At 50.4% G+C, this 20030-nt stretch overlaps 3 protein-coding genes across 3 annotated transcripts; 2 read left to right on the top strand and 1 right to left on the bottom strand.

Annotated features, from left to right (window-relative positions):
• The first annotated feature begins 1063 nt into the window (after positions 1 to 1063).
• On the top strand, positions 1064 to 4710 carry GCS1 (mannosyl-oligosaccharide glucosidase). Its single transcript, XM_018639621.1, has 3 exons — positions 1064 to 1099; positions 1679 to 1922; positions 2053 to 4710. The coding sequence occupies exons 2-3, from the start codon at positions 1679 to 1681 to the stop codon at positions 4224 to 4226; spliced, it is 2418 nt and encodes an 805-aa protein (XP_018495137.1). The 5' UTR covers positions 1064 to 1099; the 3' UTR covers positions 4227 to 4710.
• Positions 4711 to 4760: 50 nt separating this feature from the next.
• Positions 4761 to 7098, bottom strand: Arp1 (Actin-related protein 1). Its single transcript, XM_003743544.2, has 5 exons — positions 6944 to 7098; positions 6331 to 6395; positions 6046 to 6247; positions 5241 to 5953; positions 4761 to 5141 (listed from the first exon to the last, which is right to left on the bottom strand). Exons 1-5 carry the CDS (start codon positions 6989 to 6991, stop codon positions 5039 to 5041), a joined length of 1131 nt encoding a protein of 376 aa, XP_003743592.1. The 5' UTR covers positions 6992 to 7098; the 3' UTR covers positions 4761 to 5038.
• Positions 7099 to 8816: 1718 nt separating this feature from the next.
• On the top strand, positions 8817 to 12424 carry LOC100906646 (uncharacterized). The gene is made up of 11 exons (XM_003743543.1): positions 8817 to 9142; positions 9342 to 9515; positions 9658 to 9886; positions 9964 to 10180; positions 10286 to 10411; positions 10563 to 10680; positions 10833 to 11011; positions 11141 to 11653; positions 11730 to 11771; positions 11868 to 11949; positions 12099 to 12424. Exons 1-11 carry the CDS (start codon positions 8914 to 8916, stop codon positions 12185 to 12187), a joined length of 1998 nt encoding a protein of 665 aa, XP_003743591.1. The 5' UTR covers positions 8817 to 8913; the 3' UTR covers positions 12188 to 12424.
• Positions 12425 to 20030: the final 7606 nt, after the last annotated feature.

Here is a 20030-nt window from a genome sequence, read left to right as displayed (position 1 = left end):
CACGAATTACTGGCACATATCAACAAGGAATATGTGAAGAAGTTTCTCAACCTATACAAGATAAGCTATCATGACGATCTAGATCAATGCCAGAGCTGCATTATGGGGAAGCAGACCAGAAGCTCCTACCACAGTCGGCCTGAGCAGGCAAAAGCTAAAGAGCCCGGCTCAGTCTCAGCAGATCTGTGTAGCCCAGCTACTACGTCACTGGGTAACACCATCCGGAGCTCGTCACTGGGTCCTGATATCCGGAGCTCGTTCATATCCACTCAGAAACCTTGAGGATCATCGCGAAGAGGGGGGAAAGTTACGATCACGGACGAGTTTCGTACGAGTATGATGCTCGCGTAGCATACCTTTGCAGACACGTCTGTGCTCCGAGGAGAGCAGAAAAGTCTGTGCTCGGCTTGAGGGACGCCTCCAAGCTGCAGATCCGTACTGGTCTCGACTTTTCCGAGAGTTGAGATCAATCTGGGACGAAACTTGGATTTGGTCGTCCTTGTTCGAATGAAACCCATGAGTTACCGCTGGAATTGGTGTTCATCATGACCAAGGAAGAGCGGGAAAACTGGGCAGCTTCCCCTCCGAGCTGATTCGGGAGGAACTCATCTCGCTCGACCCTACCATGACTAAGACGAAAGATTCGCATGGTAAGAGGGTGAGGACCAGCTTCTGACTGACACGAGGGGAAGCACTCTCAGGGGTGATTGCGCGGTGCAACAGTGTCCACCGATAGTCGTGTAGTTCGGGCAAGATCCGCATCAGCGCTGTGAGCGATGTGTGGGCCGGTCAACAATACGACGAGCAACGCTCCCGTCCGCCGCCGCCGATCCTCTCCAGCATCTTGAGTTTTCCACACATTCCCGATTCATGAGCCGGTACCGCTGCGTGTGAGTTCAGTTTCGTGAAGCTCTCCGTGAATCGGTTTCATCGTTGATAGCCAGCTCAGCTGTTTCCGAGATCTCATGCACAGGCGAGATGTAAACATGTCATCTGCTTGATCCCTCTCCACGCCGACTACGCTCCTTCGGGCCCACGGGTTCCGAACTCGAATCACTGCTACGATTCCACTTACTCCATACCCGCAACCGCATGCGAGGTGAGTCCGCTGAATATCAGACTTTCTCGTCGGATGAAAAGCAAGGAAAATATTGAGCGGAGATCTGGCCTCGGTTTGCTCCAGACGTCAGGCACAGCTGATTTCCATCGGGAACCATGTGTGATAAATTCCGCGTGCTTGGCGCAGAGACCGGTCGACCGTGGGGGGGTCGCTGTCGGTCAGGAAGTTTTTGAATTTCCGAAATACCTTAGTGCTCGAGGGTTCCGGCTCAGTAGCCCACGGGCTATTTCACTGCTCACGTCAGACATCTCCGGCGAGAGCCGATACACCAGATTTCAACCTTTGTCGATGAGAGTTTCCCTTTACACATATAGATGTAGCAGCTACTCTGTCTCCTTTTCGGTATACGTGGCGTGGCATACGTGAGAGTCTTATCCGCGTTGCATCGATGTGGGGATGTAACCCTCCCGGCGCTGGTTTCCTGGAAGTTCGAACACTTGCCCACCTAGGGCGACGGAATGACAAAAATGCGTCTCGTCGATGGCCCGTAGAGCTCCGAGTCGCTGGGAAAGATATACGAGGCGTGCGAGTATCTAAGCCGCCGGTTTTTTTTTTCAGATGTCGGTTGAGAGGGAGGAGAACTATCCCCCGATAGGGAAGATCGGGCTGTGGGATTCGAAATTCAAGCTCTTCATGGGCTCAAACGTACTTATATTCGCGGTAGTCATCGGGTACTTATCGGTCCTTCATCAGAAAGAAGCAGACGTCATCACGCCGTTGAATGCTCCGCACATGGTCACCAAATCAGGATTGGCGGTCCCGGAGAGGTATTGGGGCTCCTACAGGTCGAACCTTTATTTCGGTAAGCGACGTCGCGGGGTCGGGTCCGCAATTCAAGCTCACGATCCATCTGTTGGGAGAAATCTTCTTCGCATCAGATGCATGACCGTCCACCTGCTCTAGAACTAAAATACTCGCCCCCCCCCCCCCAGGCATGAAGAACAGACATCCCGATCCTCTGAACTTCGGTCTGATGTGGTTCAATCAGAAACCCAGCGCCAACAGTTTAAACGTCCGGCATTGGTGCTCGCAGCGAGATGGTCTGCAACGGTATTCGTGGCTCAAGCACGACGGCGTGAACTTCGGAGAACAGACCATCATCGACGGCAATCTCAACATAACGACCTCTTTCGTCAAACGGAGAGGCCTTCGCGGCGGGGAGTGGACCGCCAGGATAAGCGTGGAGCCAGTGAAGGTTCCACCCCCGAAAGTAGCCAGGGATCCGGAACCCATGTCCCTGTTCTTTTACGCCATGGCCGACATCGAAACGCACAATTTGAGCGTGAATTTGATTGAGAAGACTCGAGTCGAGAGTATACAGGGTAGTTCTCCTGACATCGGCCGTTGGAGACTGCGCTTCCTCGGGGACGGTAACGACCCGATGAAATACAGTTATTTGAGTACTGTCGTCCCCGGGCCAGAAGACATAATCGAAACTCTACACCGGACCGTGCGTGCCGTGAAACTGCCGAATCATCCGGTTAAACTGTTCTTTCTCGAAGGAAAAGTTTTCATACCGGACGATCCCGTGAAAGAACCTAATTTCGTGACGACGCAAGTGACCGTGACACCTCCGTACACAATGGAGGTTCTCTTCCAAAACGTAGAGAGTGATCTCGACCGTGAAATCGACAACGAACTCCAGGGTGAAGTTTACACCAAGGAATTGGAACTTCACAAAGCGAAGTTCGATGCCAAGTTCGACTCTCTGTTCCATCTGAAGGAAAAATACAAGCCGGAAGATGTGCAGACCGCAAAAGCCGTTCTCAGCAACATGGTCGGCTCGATTGGCTATTTCCACGGCCGGAGCTTGGTCAAAGGTCCCGATAACCGGGAAGTGGTTCTCTACTGGCCGGCTTCTCTGTACACTGCGGTCCCTTCGAGGTCGTTCTTCCCGAGAGGATTTCTCTGGGACGAGGGATTTCACAATCTTCTGATCTCGAAGTGGAACCCCGAGATCTCAAAAGACATCATCTCGCACTGGCTTGATCTCATGAACAAGAACGGCTGGATCCCCCGGGAACAGATTCTCGGAGAGGAAGCAAAAGCTGCGGTTCCTCGCGAATTCATTGTCCAGCGGAGCACCAACGCCAACCCTCCGACATTGTTCCTCGCTGTTCAGACATTGCTGAACATGATGAAAGCTCGGGAAATCCCGGATGATCTCGAATTCGTCAGGAGGGCTTATCCCCGATTGCAGGCGATATACGAATACTTCGAGCGAGAGCAGAACGGCGTCGAGGACACGACTTACAGATGGCGTGGGAGAGACCCCGACGCCAGAACCGAGCTCAATCCTAAAACACTAGCCTCAGGTCTCGACGACTTCCCACGAGCTTCCCACCCAACCGACGAAGAGAGACATATCGATCTCCGCTGTTGGGTCGCTCTGATGGCAGAAGTTCTCGCTGATATAGGTCAGAAACTCGAACTCCCCGAGAGCCTCCACAAACAATATCGGGAGAAACAGGAAGTGCTCAGCAACAACGACCTCCTGAACAAGCTCCATTGGTCGGAGGACGCGAAACAATACAGCGATTACGGACTTCATACGGATGATGTCATGTTGGTGAAACAGAAGTCGAAGCCCGGGGAGCCCCCCTTGCCCATGGTTCGATACACGATTAAGGCTCCAAGGAAACGATTCGTCAATCAATTAGGCTACGTCAGTCTATTCCCTCTGATCATGAGACTCCTCGATCCCGACTCACCGCAATTGCGTGAAATTCTACAAGGCCTCGACGACCCCAAGACCATGTGGACCGATTACGGTTTGCGATCGCTTTCACAGACGAGTAAGCTGTACAACACTCGAAACACGGAGCATGATCCGCCCTATTGGCGAGGGAACATATGGATCAACATCAATTTTCTTGTGATTCGTGGTTTGAGGCATTACGCAACAATCGATGGTCCCCACAAAGCTCTAGCGGGATCCTTATGTGATCGACTGCGTGCGAACGTTGTCAATAATGTATTGAAAGAGTACTCGCGAACAGGGTTTATCTGGGAAAATTATGATGATTTCTCAGGCAAAGGACACGGCAGTCATCCTTTCACCGGATGGTCAGCGCTCGTCGTCCTCCTGATGGGCGAGCAGTATTGATCTGAGCGATGGAGAGTTCCACAAGATGGTGGCAATATCGAGTTGCGAACGGAGTCAGTACCGTTGAGGTCAGGATCGCTGACGAACCAGGGCTAGTTTGGGTGTTTTGCAGCGATGGAACATTCCAAGGTCCGTCTCGATGGAGAGCGGTCCGGCTAGAGTACGGGGAGCGGGAAATGAATGCAGATTGATGAATGTGAATCTGGTGCCCACCACTAATTGCTCAATTAAGACAAGGAGGGTTGATGAACACTCGATAAGTCTGTGTGTGGATGCGATTCTAATGATCGACTGGCGATCGAGGTGGATATGAGCTCGCTTATTTGGTCATGTAGGTATGTCAGGGCTTGGTTCCCTCTATTTGGTCGATTCCTCTCCCGAGAACGATCGGAGTTTGGCTACGCAACCAAAAATAAGTTATGTGAAGGATGATCACCGATGTCGCTGAGATGCCTGGAGGACAACAGAGAATAAAGACGGAGAAGCGGAAGAATCGTTTTATCTTCTGAATGGAATTCAAATTAGCTCAAGGTAGAGGTATGGATCAATAACTTAGCTCTCAGCCACTTTATTCGAGGGTAAAAGTTATAAATATTATTTACAAGCGTCCATTCTCTCGCTAGAGCGCTCGTTAATTAACATATCCTTGAATTAGAGGCGAAAATCCCTCCCCGTGGGGTTCGAGTAATCGACTCGAATGCAAGCGAATGTTGACAAGAGCTTCTCTAATCGTGCGATCCTGGACGTCGAAGTCGGAGGTCGTTCCCGGCCCTGTTCATTCAAGAAAATAATCGCCGCGCAAATATCTCGATCTAGAATGTTTTCCGGTGTAAAGCTTTGACGCCATTCTCTTCGTACTCTCGTCTGGAAACCCACATTCTCTTGAAGGTATCGAGCGATGCGAGGATTGAACCACTGAAATGTACGACCGCAGAATAAGTTCCTTGGGTCTCTGGGTCGATTATCTTCATGAGGGAATCGACCGCTATCTGTGGTATGTCATGCAGAACTCACCCGATCCACGTTGAGTAGAGCCGTTCTTGAGGAGCGGAAATCCGGATCTTATTCGACTTTGGCGCGATCTTTTTGACCTCGCTCAACAGACGGTCTCCGAAACCTTTGAACAGGGTCGACCCTCCAGAAAGAACGATGTTTTGGTACAGCACCTTCCTGAGGTCCATGTCACATCGTTGGATCGCATAGACCAGGACCTCATGAATTCCCTCGTATTCTTGACCAATGAGATCCGGTCGGAAGAGTACTTCTGGCGCCTTGTATCTCGCAGTCCCGACGTCAATCGTGCTACCGTCTGGCAGCATGTGTTGCGTTTTCTCCATTTCGCTGCCCTCGTCTCGCTGGCAGATCGTTGACAGATGGCAAACTTTCTCCTTGATGCTCTTCACGATTTCTAGTTCGGCCGAGGTGTGAAAATTATGTCCCTCTCTTCGCAGGAGCCGTCTAAGATACCTCGTGACATCTCGGCCGGCCACGTCAATGCGCATGATCGAATGAGGAATAGCGAAACCCTCGTAGATCGGTACCGCATGTGAAACGCCGTCTCCCGAATCCAAGACCACGCCTGTTGTTCTCCCGGTCGCGTACAGACTGAGAACAGCTTGCATGGACACGAACAGCGCAGGAACGTTGAAAGTTTCGAAGAACACTTCGGCAGCCTTCTCACGGTTCTTGAGGGGATTGATCGGCGCTTCTGTCAGTAAGACAGGATGCTAAAAGAAATAATACACCGTGAGCTCTCGCCGCGATTCTGGTGAAAGCAGAATATCCAAGGGTTCCTCGGAGCAGTGATAGAAATACTCGCCTCCTCGGAAAATGTCTGCAACTGGTCCTTCGAGTAGATGTATTGCCAGATCTTCTCCATGTCATTCCAATCGTTGACGACCCCGTGTTCGATTGGATAACGGATGGTGAGGAGCCCCCTGTGCTCCTCTGCTTTCGGTCCCACGAACACGTCTCCCTCCAGGGCACCGGCCATCACACGTTTGTGCTTCGGACGACCGATGCTGTAAAATAAATTGAATTCTTATTTGGACTCGCAATGATTTAGACGAAGCTTCGAAACCGTCGCGCATAGAAAAAGACTCACAAGTTTGGGAATCGACATTTTGGAACTTGGTCTCCCGCGAAGCCGGCTTTTATGGTCCCAGAGCCCTGTAAGATCCGAGACATAGGCATTGCGTGAATTGTCCTTGAAGTTGACGCGAGTTCGACTTTCCAGAAGAGACGGCTCCGTACAGCAGAAGAGCCGCCACCGAGACATGGTCACGTAATACCGGCCGATGAATAATTGAAGACATTGACACCGAAAAAATTCGCGGCGGCGATGTACTAAGGTCTCATGAGAGACTATCTCATCATTCCAAATCTTGTATCCCTCTCCGATCAGATTTCCTTTCAATGATTCCATGAATCTCACAGAGCTGATCTTGTCCTACGGGGGATCGTGAAGGAACAGAACCTCGGGTGACTTGTGACCACCTGGTTTTCGCCGACGGCTAACCCCAGGCTTACTCCGATCGTGGCGTGATATAGTTCAGAGATGAGTGAAATTATGATGGTTCGGAGCTTGGATAATGCACTCTGCCCTTTCGAAGCCATAATAAAATTTATGAGTGACTTCGACAAACAGATTTCGGAGTTTCTTGTCAATCGAGGAGTCACGTCGCAGACCTCTCGAGTTATACTCATCGCCCACTCACATTGTCTATGACAACCGGTTGATTCGTGATGACATCGTAAGCTTCCATGATGTGAATGTGAGATGATGAGAATCCTCGAAAGCCGGGAAATACTTCAGATGATGACACACCTCACTCTACAACAGCAGCAGCAGACGTTTTTCCACACCCAATACAAACGGCTTTCATAGGCGAGGTCTGGGACGACATCTGACCGAAAGAAAACAACAATGTAGCAGACGGATCGAGAGATGTTTGGCGCTGAGTGAGCGCAACTCTCAATTCGACTCATTCCGCCACCTGAGCTCACCCTTCGGGGCTTGGCGTCATCAGAGGATTTTCTTCATTTACGGCGGCCCACTTTTCTCACTCAGAATTTACCTAATAGTACTCCTGCACTTCCCCCAGTTCTCTTGTTTATTTTCGAGTAATACGCCCTATCGCCGCCACGCCACCAACTAGGACTCCGATTCGTATTGAGCCTTCGAACCTAAAAACGGAACCGGATCGATCGAAGGAGAGCACGCCATGGCTTCTGAAAATCGCGACGATAGACATATTCACATGGAGACAAGAGCGAACGCGGGACGGGTTTCAAAACTGAAAATGATTCCGGGACGAGTGTGGTGGTCAGATGATGCCGTCATCATTGCTGACTGGGAGCGGGAGATACGAATGCTGCAGAGCTTTTCCTGAGCGATGCTCACCCCGTGCTCCACGACATAGACGCAGTATTTTCCGACACAGAGTGATCGGGGCAGTCTGACTCAAAAACCGCAGACATAGGAGCTGGACCAAGGATTCCCGTTCTGGAAGCGTCAGAAGATCCACAATAGGTTCTCGAGTTCATGCAGGACATGGGACCGGGCGCGGGAAGCCGTAATAGCTGCTCACGAGGTCCGAGCTTACGGAACGATGGAGAATTCACCCGTAGGAATCGTCCTCTGTAATTCGCGAAGGAGCCGGCAGCAATCATCCCAATCCCGATTGAGGATACGAGTTTTCCTCCTGTTTGTTGATGTATTCAATGACGGAGCCCAGATTCTTGGGGCGGGACAGCGTCCACCCAAGCGACGGCATTCTTACGACATTCAGGTGAAACGAAAAAGGAGCTTTTTCCACCATAAATTCAAGGAATCATGAAATCCGAAACTCTGCCTCTAGACGCACTAAGCGAGAACTCAAGAAAGGAGGATCACAAGGGGGAAATTGTGTCATCTGCATTTACGGCCAGGCTGCGGTGCTCACGACTACAAAACCGTAGAATAAGCTTCGATAATATCTGCTCGCTACGCATTGACGTACATCTACCGGATGGACAAAGTCGGGAACGTCTGAGAGCGTCTTATTCTTAGCGTTCCTCTCTTGTCCTGCCCAGTTCACCAGGAGCTCACGATCATATCGTTGACCCGGGCTGGGTATATATACAATATGCTTGGTGAGTCGAAAACAGAGCGCAGAGAAGGGGGATCATCAATTTTTTCAGCGGGAGGTCCATCGCGGTGGTGGATCCTCGTCGCATGACGAATTCACCCGCGACGTCGGGAGAATCAGGGAAGCCAAGAATCCGCCAGATTACTGCGGGGAACTTCCCCGAGGGGATCGGCCTGCGTCTCCCATATCGAAACCATTGGGGCAAGACAACCAGAAGCTGATGGAGAGCACTCACGGAGCCAAGATGTGAGAGCGATATGATTTTACCCAGTTAGTCAAATGAACCTGTGATCTTGGCTGATCTCAAACGAGCGAATTCAATGGATGTTTGGCTGAGACGGCATCACGGAATGATGACCGAGCGTCTTGGACAGGCACGAGATTTTTCTCGATGCCACACTAAGCCAAGAAGCTAATCCAGTTTCGTTCGGCGAGGGGCGTGTGTCAAAAACTCCTACAGTCGTAGAGAATGACAGTCCGTAGTCGATCGTTTCTATCTGTTCTCAAGTGAAGCTTAAACTCCGAAACATTGTCCGTACTTGAGGCGAGACTGGAGAATGGCGGGTGCCACGAAAAAAGCCACAGGTTACATTCAAGTGAAGCTGATTCCTGACGATCGAAATAGTCAGACGTGGACTGGTTGGTGTCAGCGATGGGTCGATCTGTTGGTGGTGTCCGAGGACAGCGGGCGAAGTAAACGAGAGAAGATTCCGGAAGTCTGGCTGGAAGTTCGTAAAAGTAAAAACTCCGGCAAACCGATCAAAGTGTGGACCGTGGACGCAAAGGGTTCGTTACACGACTGCCATGAGTGGCCTTATAAGAATACGTTCGAGATATCACTGATACCGAAAACTTGTGCGGAATTCCCAGAAATACCATTCATTGAGTCAGGATAGTGGGGAAAGGTATACGTAGTTTCGGGATCCCAGCCCGTCCTGCGGGTTCCCTATCTCCTTCGTGGTGAGGATTTTGAATTCTGTTGCAGACACTGTCCTTTACCGGTGCACGTCGAAGAGGAAAGCGCATGCTTTCGCCATTCAATATAGGAAGAAGGACATAGTGTATCTCAGTGGAAATTCCGAAGGCGAAAGCAACGATTGGATGAAAATCGTTCGTGAGTGTCTGTGGCCAACAGACAAGATTGTTGAGCTTGAAATTTGTGAGTATCTTCCCACGTCATCCCTCCCGACTGAATTCGATAATCGAAGCCCCGGCCACATGAAACTTCCGATCGAGAAAAAAACTACGGTACGTCATTGGAGCCGCTTCGACTCATGTCGAACCTCAATCGGATTTTGCAGCTACCGAGCGATTGTTCGAGGCATCGGTCATTGACAACAGCTATTCCGCTTCGTGTGGATTGTTCGGCAAATACGGTCACCTGTCATGTCGGGAGAATAAACTCATCATGTTCGATAACAACGGCTCGAATGTGATACAAGAATGGTACCTCCACACGATCCGCAAGATGGAGGCTTTCAAAGCCAGTGCCAACGACAAGGGTCAGGTTCTGACCATCTACCTTGGAGAGTAAGGAGTGATCTCATGATTTCTGCATATGCTGGGATACATTCGCTAGCTGTCTAATACTGTGGTAACACTTCCAGGAACAGCTCGACTGGATGTGGAGTTGTTTACTTTTTTTGTCCCAAAGCGGTTTCCCTATTAAAGAGCATTCGAACGCGGATCAGAGACGTTTTCAACGATCTCGCGGATGACAAAAAAGTACAACAAGCGACGCTTATGAGTCTCGGAGCACTGCACGACGTCAGTCTCGAGGAGTCGGAGGTCAAAGAGCCCCTAATGAATCTGATCATAGCCGATGTGAGTCAGCCCGCGCTCCGCTTCGCCACAACGAAGTGTGGGGGTCCTTGTGAGGAATGAGGAGAATCGTTTTACCGGGACAAGTTCTGGACGACCTTATTTCAGGAAATCATCAAAGCGAAACAAGATCTCTCTCAGAGCAAGAGACTACAAGCCCTCAAGCCCACCGTCCAAGAGGCAACAAATAAAAATGAGCCCTTCATTTGGAAAGATAACGAGCTTTTCGAAGAGGTCGGAAAGCGAGTCCCGATTATTTCTTCAAAATACTTATCGAAATCGATACCAGGCCTCGGCTATCATTAGGTATTCTTGAAAGACTCGGAGGCTCCCACGATATTTGTTCGCCAGAGAAAGAGGACTCGATTCCTATTGACGTTTCCAGGACACCGTCAAAGCCCCCCTCAAAGCCGATTACACTCCGCCGGATGAAGAGCCTCCCAAGAAGCCCCGACGAGCATCTCTCACCCAATCACTCAGTTTCATGAAGCGACCACGAGCCCGTAAGTAATAATAACATCAAATCGGCGCAGGCGATTGCATAACGTTTCGGATAATTATCTCGAATTCAGATATGTAATGATTCCTCATTCTGGAGGCTTACGTCTATACTCTGCTGCTCAGAATTAGGCGAGATAGAACTCGTCTATTCCAGGCAGTACTACACCTGACGATTCCGCACGACCTAGACGTGAACAGCGTCGCGGCAGCCTCCCACAGAGCGCACGCTTCTTTGCCAAATCTCCGACGAAGACATTCGAAAACGATATGAAAGTACAGCTGCAGAAATTCCAACAGATATTGAACCTTGCCGATTCGGAGAACAGCGAGAAGGTTGGATCGAAAATTGTCGTATGAACTTCTGCCAGGAATATATCGACCGATTATGGGAAGTCGCGACGTGGTCGTCATCCCGGGATACCAATCGCATTCCGACTGAAACTGATTGATGGCACCTTTCAGATTTTCCCCGTTGTTGGGAGCCCGAAGAATCTGAGTCGACCGGAATCCAGCGAGGTGGTAGCACAAGAAACTACAACTCTGAGCGCTTTGGACGAGTGTTCTGAGGGAACCACGTCGCGATCTGTCTCGTTGTCCAGCTTCACAGCGCAATTATTGATTGACGATAAACCGATGGAAACCGCGGACTCGACACCCGATAACCCAATTAGCGCTGATCAACAACTTGATTCGACAAGCGGTGTTCAAGCCGAAACTGAGAATCCGAAAACCGATAATGAGGATTCTTTGTCGGACGAGCCTGGCAATATTACGGCGGAGAGCATCGTTTCAGCTGATGATGCGGTCTTCAGGGAACCCGAACTCGATCTGCGCTTGCGTGAATCTGACGAGGATCAACCACTCGACAATACTGATCGGAACGATGACCCGGCACTTGCGAAGAGTGTGGCGTATACGGAGTCCACAAGGACAGCCGAGAGACTGGACGGTGGCAGTCTTAGCGCGAGCGAAGAGGTGAGTCCGAAGCAAGAAAATCTTCCGGGAAGAGTTGAGGCTCAGGAACTTTGAATAATCATCCGAGAACTTCCAGGTGACCGACCTACAAGGCGTTCCGCCGAGCCCTCAGGACGAGGTATGAGGATGCTCAAGTACGAGAAAAGAGATCACGGCAGAATGACTTTCTGGGAAGTTCCGTAAGCTGACGATCTATTGCCAAATTCATTTTCAGCCGACTTCAGGTTCATCCAACGGAAAAGACGCCCTCGATTCGGGAGAACCGTCGCCTGCGACAGCTGACATCACGAGTACGGGTACGTTCTGCACTGCATGTATTCCCGTTCCCGAGGTCGATCGAGGGTTCTGAATGCCGAAATAATTCCTCGAAGGAGCCGAGCTCATCAGCCTGGCGTAGCAGATCGAGTTCAGATGTGTTCGCAATATGATAATTCGTCAATTGCAGATCGTAAGGGGAGCTCGCATGCTGTAAAAATCAACTTCGGACCTCCGCCAAAGCCCAAGAGGATATCCAGGAATAGCAAAGAACTTTGAGCGAAATCAGCGCTCCCGTGTCTAGCCTCGAACTAATACAGGAGATATCCATCGGCTCAGCTGACCAGGAGTTCCCTCAACAATAGGTTCGGCCGCGCGCCCCCGATCCGGAGAGATTACTAGTGTCAGACCCGTCGACCGGGATCCACGAGTTTACTATTTCATTCTCCGAGAGAGTCAACGGTCTGCCACGGACCGAGGATGAGGTGACACCTGATTAAAGACTTCCCCATTCTTCATCAGCCCGGATCTTCGTCGCGGTAATCGTCGTCGCTGTCCCACGTTGAAAGAGCGCGCTGACCGTACTTCCAAGCGCGTTCTTGGAGATCTTATCAGTGTCCATTTAGCAAATGAGAGATCCCAAAAAAAGGTACCGAGAAAAAAATCCGAAGTGCTCTCTCGCTCGAGGAAAGCCACCTCGACTTCCAGAATCCTAGGGGAGTCGCGGCTACGTACGCCATCATATGTCATACGTTGAAGGCTCGCCCTCTTTCTTCGGGGTTTTCTCTTTCACGTGCCGGTTCGCTCTCTCCCTCTCACCCTCTCCACACCTCACGCGCTCCTCCTTCCGAGCCGCGGGTACCGGCGCGGCGCCAACAGATTCAGACCTTCCGAAAGACGCTGGCGGGTTTCGCTCGAGTCAAGTATCTTGTGCTTCTACATCGATTATTTTTGACACTTTGGCGCGCATGACGTTCGTTTGACCGCTTATTGGTTCGCTGTGGATTGACTTTTTTGTGTGAGGGTAGTCGTCTTCACTCCAGAGGATTACAGCTCGGAGTCTCCGCAGAAGCTTGTTTGTTTTGAATCTACGCGCAGAACAGGTATGTGGCCCGACCGGAACCAAACTTGTCTGAGGAAGTCACATGGGACGTGCCGCTCATCGCTTTCCATTTTCGAATCCCGCTCGAGACTCGAGAGTCCGCCTTAATCCCACTCGATCTGATTGGATTCCGCGCTTGTTCCTGCTCGACTCGGACAATATCTCGGAAATCGACCGACCTGAGAATCCAATTTGGAACAGTCGGAGATCGACTGTGCTCTTCGATTTCCTTTCTAATTTCGGTCGATGGAGACAACGACCCAAGATCGGGCAAAACTGCTCTTCTCTTATTCATGATAGGTCAAGTCGAACCGTGAAAAAAGTTTGTTCACTCTGTGATAGCGCGAGAGTCCCCTGACTTCGGGAAGACTCCAGGCCAAGGCAGCGAGTCATTAAACCCTCTCGGCCCGGCTCTATCTCTAATCTACGCGGGCTCGCTGCCCGCTCTGGCGACACCCCACGTTCTTCATGAAAAATTGAGCTCGCGCGTCGGAAAGCTTCAAAATGAGAATATCCGAAAAAAGATTTGACGAAGAATCGATCAGTGGTGCGCTATAAAAGCATCGCATCCCGCGGTCGACTCGGATGTACGGAACGCGCGGTTCCTTGAATTCAAAGCATCCAAGTGAATTCCTCCGATTTTCCGAATACTTCCTCGTGGACCATTGACACTGTAATGGGAGGGAAGTTGACTCATGAAGTAGTTCGCGCAATTCGTTTCCGCGAAAATAACCGGCTGATTCGGAGAGTCATGCACCTTATCGAGCTCCCTTGGCTCATTCGGGAAGCCTGGAGTAATTTTCTCTAAGACAGAGAGCCCTTCAAATCGGCGACGAGTTTTCGTGCTCGGCTTGCCCACGGCTCCGTCCGGCTGCGGAAATGCTTCGATCCCTAAAGCATTTCGATTCTGCTCCGATTCGATCTGGGCTATGGATATATTCATGGGTTCCATTCGCTCGAGCGAAAAAGCATTACTGATGGTTTTCGGTGCGACTGCACGGAATATTCATACCTTGATCTAGTGTTCCAAACGGGAGCTCATCTCGGGCGTTCCCTTCAGGAGTGATGGGATGATCTGAACAAGCAGTTTTATCAAGCTCTAACATCTCCGTTATCCGTCGCTGGGATCTGGCTATATGTATGGACTTTCCCTGATATCGAGCTGCTCACGACTCGCCGGGAACGAGAGAAACAGAATGCAAGTCTGATGTCTCTCACTGAGCAACTTCGGCCACGGAAGAGAAAATCCACGATAACACCAAGAAACAAATCGACAAAAACGAGTGGAAACCATCAAGAAATAAAGCATTCCGATTGTAACGCATTCATTATCGAAGCCGGTTGCGCTGACCGCCGCTTCTTTCTCTTGAAGCTTTTCTGTGCTCCCAGTGTGACTTGGACGACATGAGTTCATTTAGGCTGAACAAGGACATTTTATGAAGTACTTCCTTGCTGAAAGCCGGCATATCCTGAACTCCATTGTTGGGAAATCGAACGCCCGCTGGCTTTTCTCTGTTCCGATCAGGAGCATGATGTACACTCGTTCAAAAGGCTCAATCTTTCGATATTCTCCAGAGAAACATATTCAGAAAGTTCCCAGGAAGAATACGGAATTCCTCCGGAATGCTGCGCGGCGAGGATCGGCTCGCTGCTATGTAGTTCGTTGCCTGCCGGGATCGTCTGATGAATTTCCAGTCGACCGCTAAGCTTCGAACATCGTTGTGATGACTCGGTTTCGAATCGATCCGATGGCAATCTTCTAGATAGGAAGTATCTTGTGTGCTCATCATATAGATATCTTGCGGGCAGTAATTTTCTCATTGACGGCGGAATAGAGGAGAATAGCTCAACTCTGGCCAGCTGGGATTGGCCGGTAATCGAATATCTTGGGGAGAACGGGGAAATTTCGATGACAGAATCGCGTGTCGGCCTCTCCGTTGTAGGTAGCTTCATCTGAAATTCATGTGCCTCTATGTTATCAACACGCCGCGCCGAGCTTTAGATTTCATCGGATTGAAGTGTGTTCAATGCCTTGCTCTTGTTCGGCTCAATCCAAGACTCAGGACAGATTTTGATGGATCCGCCGTCAGCAACGTCCGTACATGCATACATTTCAAAAGGGCAAACTTTATTTACAAAGCGTCGACTTGAGCCAAGTTCGAATCAGTTCCGCGACTTCCTTCTGACCATCGATCAAGTGTCGAAAAGTAAAAGTGAATTCCGGTCAAAAGCTCCGTGGCGACAGACGTAACAGATCGAGACGCATAGGCCGGAGCAATCTTTTCAGCTGGAAATTTGTTACTACTACGATCGTGCCCAGCGTTCCGACCGGGATTCTTTTTTCTCTATTTTCCCTTTGCCGCTGATATATCAACCTCCGGTTCAAAGCGGTGACGGATTTCTCATCCTGGTCGTCAGGTAAAGGTTGTCGCTTTGAATTCCTTCCTCCGAGCCCTCGTGGCGGAGTCAGGTGGAGTCTACTCCATTCTGCTTTCGAAAGTCAAAGATCGCACTATCCGAAGCAGCGCCTCTCTCATATGCATTATCACATGCCCGTCAGAAGTGAACGCGATTCGTTGCTTTTCCTAGCGCTCAGAGAGTCCGTTGAAGTCAGTAATTCATTCGTCACCAGAGTCGAGCCGACGTTGAGAATTTGGTTTCCGGTGTCGCTCAAGGTGTTCTGCTTCGGGGTACCATGAAAAGCTTGAACCGGTGAGACAATCGAACATGCATGAATCTAGCATTTCAATTGTATGCGATAGAGCTCTTCATCGATGAACAACAAGAGAGTCGGCAGCGGCGATTTGCGATTACGGTATTTAGCCTGGTGATTATTTTCTTATTATGATGATTATCGAAATCGTCTACATCGGGATAGCGAAGCTTCGCACGATGGACAACCCGTGTATTTCGACAGCGCCAGTGAGAACAACGTTGACATCAATGATTGAGCAGCCGCAGAATAGTCGTCAACCGACGACGCATTCTTCGGATAAACGGATGGTCCAGTTGTCGAAGTTGTTTTGATTTGAAGAGATTACTGTTACGAGCAGTCGCCGTACAGCGTTGCGGTCAGAAGCGGAGCGTGGTCCGAAGTTTTAGAGTCGTATCGATAAGGATGATCGTGTATTCGCTCACCGCATCAGTGAGATTGTTACGGGAGATCCCTCTCCTTCACTTCTCCCCTCCCCAGTACCGATGCCCATTGTGGATCAAGCGCATATCGGGTCGAGATATGGAATGAATCAACGAATTAATGCACTGTCGAAGTCAATTCATACTCTGGGAAGAAATCAGCGGGATTCAAGGCTCGGACGGGGAAAATGAGCACCGCGCCGCGACGCTGGTCGGTCTTTTTTGGACTTTTTTTTCGTTTTCCCCCTGCTTATATTGTGGTTTCCGCTGATGTCTCTCGGATGCGTGAGCTCATCAACTCACTGCGACGACTTCAATCAGCTCCACAGGAGAGTGAGAAGTTCTGTCGATCAGTCGAGAAACGCCATCGACGAATTAGTTTGCCTGTATCCTCTCGGTGTATTCACCCCACCTGAAACGAGCTGACACGGCGTCTGATCGCGTAATGAATCAAGCTGCGTAAGGCCGTTCGAATAGACCGTTCACGTGGTCAACGGTAATAATCGACGGCTAATCCTGCGGGCCCTCGGGCGAACGGCTCGTAATGGTTACCAAAGTGCATGAACATGTTGCTATCTCTCTGAGGCCCACGGGTTCTCGGATTTCCTTTCGGGGCGGCAGCAGCTCTAGTGGTTAGCATTGTTTATGGCTCATGGGGGTGGGACATCACTCGCCGATACACTGCGCATCAGATGGCAGAGGGAGAAAGGAGAGTTCGTCCGACAGAATCAATGTCAGGCCGACGACCATCGACGGATGCCCAAGATTGACAGTGCTTTCGAATTCGGCGAAGAATGCGACTCGGTTGCGGAGAATGTCATTGGGTCGGTCACTCAGTCACTCGGATCTTGGAGCCGAGCCATTTGTACCATGTATCAAGATTTCACACCTGTCAGGACCAGGCAGCGATGAATTGAGACGAATGGCCCCCATGAGGCGGAACCTCAGCTGAGCGAGGTGATGGGAAACATGTAAAGTGACTCGTCCCAACGATAATCCCCCTAAGTGTCAAACAGATTCCTTAAACGGAAAATGAAAAGTGAATCACAATGGACCGTCGTAACTTCGCCGTCCCTCCGTCGCGGCCGCTGTTGCCGATGGCGCCCAGGATGTCTGTCTAGAGGGAGTAATGTGCGAACAAAGAAGTTCTTCTAACCGACCCAACGCCCTAATTGGGTTGCATGTTGAGCCGTGTTACGGAGAAGGAAGTTGTGATCTTCCTTTCGACTTGACGGTGGTCTTCTCCGCCTTCTCCGACAAACAATTTGTCTCTGGAGCGGACAAAAGCTTCTCATAGCTTGGAAATTTCTCACTGCGCCTCCGTTCGGGCACAATCCATTCACCGATGATTTCTCGACGGAATCGACTTTTTACTGATGCTAATGCGGGGCTTAAACTCCGACTGAGAAGCCGCAGATGAAGCCGCGGCGTCGTCCCCTGTCGGAGGAGTTCCGGTAGAGCACTCACGCTCACAAAATAATATTGACAGACTTCAGTCAGGATGATGCAATTCGTCGGTGGTGCGGTCCCCATAAAAACTTGAACTTTTTGTCAACGTTTCAGACTTTTTCTTCCAATCGTTTCATTCTTCGTCGTCTACGGCGACTCCGCGCGCAGATCGTTCCTTCTGTCAGACATATATAGGTATTATACGGCGAGCGGTATGAGCGACCGTCATTGGACAGTGGCCGGATAGGGGATTTTCCATCGATTGACCGACTGAACGTTGATGTGGAGCAGACGTGAAACGAAGTTCACGTATTACGTCCCGGAAGTTCCCTGATGTGACAAGCTCCTACCTACGGGCGAGGGAACTTCTCCCGGGCTGAAATCTGAAAACGAAGCGCCCCCACAGAATTACGGAACGAGGAGATTCTTCTCTCACATATTCCGACTCGTTCAAACAATTCACTTTCACACTGTGCCCACAATCACACACAGTCTCACACAAATGATCAATCAAAACGTTTTCGCCCAGCGTGGTGGCGCATAGTGATGAGACGACGGGCCCCTTGTTGTTCAACTGCGAGTCGGCGCTCAACTTTCGGTTTTTCGAGAACTCGTCACGAGCTGACACCTGTCCGTGAAACAAGATGGAAGCGCTAAGCTGCTCCATTCTGCTCGAGCTTCTGTTCAGAGGTCTCAGAAAGAAAGTCGGTCTTCGTCGAGCGAGCTCGAGGTGATCGGGCGTCCCTAATTCGCATGTGAGCGCGAGGTCGCTCGCGTTCGATCCCCACGTAACGCCCACACCTGGACCTGTCGGAAAAAACTGATACACCTGCGGAAACAAAGTCACCTCCGACAGCGACGTTGATCGTGAGCACGGAGCGATGCCACAAAGCTTCGAGGACACGCATCGCAAGATCCGTGAGTCGATGACAACGTCAGCACACTATCGACAATTACCTACGCCGAGATTTTCGCCGTTGGACGGCTCGAGCTGGGTCCCTTAACATCTCGCCGGGAGGCTGCTTATTCGCTCCGACGGCTCAGAGGCAGCGTGAAGAATACTGCTCCGGGCCCCGGATTTTAATTTAAATTTAAGTTGGAAAATTAATTATTTTGATTGATGTCGATTATCCATCAGAATGGAAAACAGCGTTACATGGTTTCGCATTAAGGATGAAGAGAATCCGAGATGCGCTTCGATGACGTTGCCGGAACAGCTCAAATTCTGCTGTATATGGTTCGAGCAGAGGAGCATGAAGTCGCTGACTAGTTTTTTTTTCTATGTCTTTCGTTCGATTGAGAAGTTTTCGAGGGGGATATTTCCCCGTGACTAATCAACACCTTGGAGTCCCGAAGCGTTCCGGAGTCTCAGGGATCGTTTACTGAAACTGAAAGTGAAGCTCGAGTAACGAAAACACTTCCGTTCACCTGCCCTGTTGAACACAGTCGTGAGCTTTGATTCACCGATATACGTTCCTCTTCATATCGGCCGAATCGTCAACATCGGAAATGGCATCGAAACGAAAAACGCCTGATAGATTCTTCCTTTTTTTCTGTTGGGACTTTAGCTTCTCGATTGACTTAGATCTTTGTTTTTTGTTACGCTTTGGCGGCGGATCGTCTCTGTATCCAGCCCACATTCAGATTGATTCCCTCGCGTCTGTCGTCGGGAGCCGTTTTTTTTACTTCTTCCTGCCTTGCTTCGATGCGCATTCTCAGTCAGATCATCTCAGGAACTCGATCACATCGCTGATGACCGCCCCAGTCGTCAGCACGTCATCCAGCTACTCACTCAGCCACTCCCGTAATGTTCCATCTACGGTCCCGATCTCGCAAGCTCCCGGCTGGAGATGACAAGAGAAGTGAGAATTTCGAGGTGGTCCGCTCGTATTGGATCATACGTCTTCACTGAATATGACAGATGATCACCTGGTTTCTGTTCTCACTCTTGAGGTTGCTGCCGCGCTCCACATCCTCCGAGGAGAGCCAATGGTCTGGAAGCCCTGCGGCGCGATGGCCTGCCGGATCATGGATCACACCGGATAGATTCGCCTAGCTCCGAAAGGCACACATAGCCCGAACACTGTCGCAGTCACCTGAATTCCTCAGCGTGGAACGGAAGTGTAAACGTTCCGTTGATCACCGTTGTTCTACGCTCATCGGTAACGCCACAATACAGCATATTGCGCATATCGAAGCCATTGTCGGTGTTCGATTACTTCACAGTTCATTCCGGCGACTGCTGGCAGGGGCTCGGAAGTTCATTATGTGATCCAAGGGTATTCCTTGCCTTCTACACAGATACGTAGAAGTGCAGAAGCGGTGCGGAGCCATATTTTCCCACATTCACGTGCCAGCTTCGAAAACCTGCGACTTGGATTCCGAGGGGACGTTACCCCGCCATGGCTGTTGGCAATGACAAACTTGTGAATAAAT

This window comes from Galendromus occidentalis, unplaced genomic scaffold (assembly GCF_000255335.2).
Source record: "Galendromus occidentalis unplaced genomic scaffold, Mocc_1.1 scf7180000077448, whole genome shotgun sequence".
NCBI lineage: Eukaryota > Metazoa > Arthropoda > Arachnida > Mesostigmata > Phytoseiidae > Galendromus > Galendromus occidentalis.
The sequence above is the reverse complement of the archived record's forward strand: the minus strand, read 5'-3'. Positions and strand labels throughout refer to the sequence as shown.

Bases quoted from the DNA above. Each gene is read 5' to 3' on its own strand.
- LOC100906646 (XM_003743543.1), top strand. From the start codon at position 8,914: ATGGCGGGTGCCACGAAAAAAGCCACAGGTTACATTCAAGTGAAGCTG. The intron at 9,143-9,341 runs GTTCGTTACACG...ATTCTGTTGCAG, and splicing joins GTGGACCGTGGACGCAAAGG to ACACTGTCCTTTACCGGTGC. The intron at 10,181-10,285 runs GTGAGTCAGCCC...ACCTTATTTCAG, and splicing joins TGAATCTGATCATAGCCGAT to GAAATCATCAAAGCGAAACA.
- GCS1 (XM_018639621.1), top strand. From the start codon at position 1,679: ATGTCGGTTGAGAGGGAGGAGAACTATCCCCCGATAGGGAAGATCGGG. The intron at 1,923-2,052 runs GTAAGCGACGTC...CCCCCCCCCCAG, and splicing joins CAGGTCGAACCTTTATTTCG to GCATGAAGAACAGACATCCC.
- Arp1 (XM_003743544.2), bottom strand. From the start codon at position 6,991: ATGGAAGCTTACGATGTCATCACGAATCAACCGGTTGTCATAGACAAT. The intron at 6,396-6,943 runs GTGAGTGGGCGA...CGGATCTTACAG, and splicing joins AACCGGTTGTCATAGACAAT to GGCTCTGGGACCATAAAAGC. The intron at 5,954-6,045 runs GCGAGTATTTCT...TATTTCTTTTAG, and splicing joins TGCAGACATTTTCCGAGGAG to CATCCTGTCTTACTGACAGA.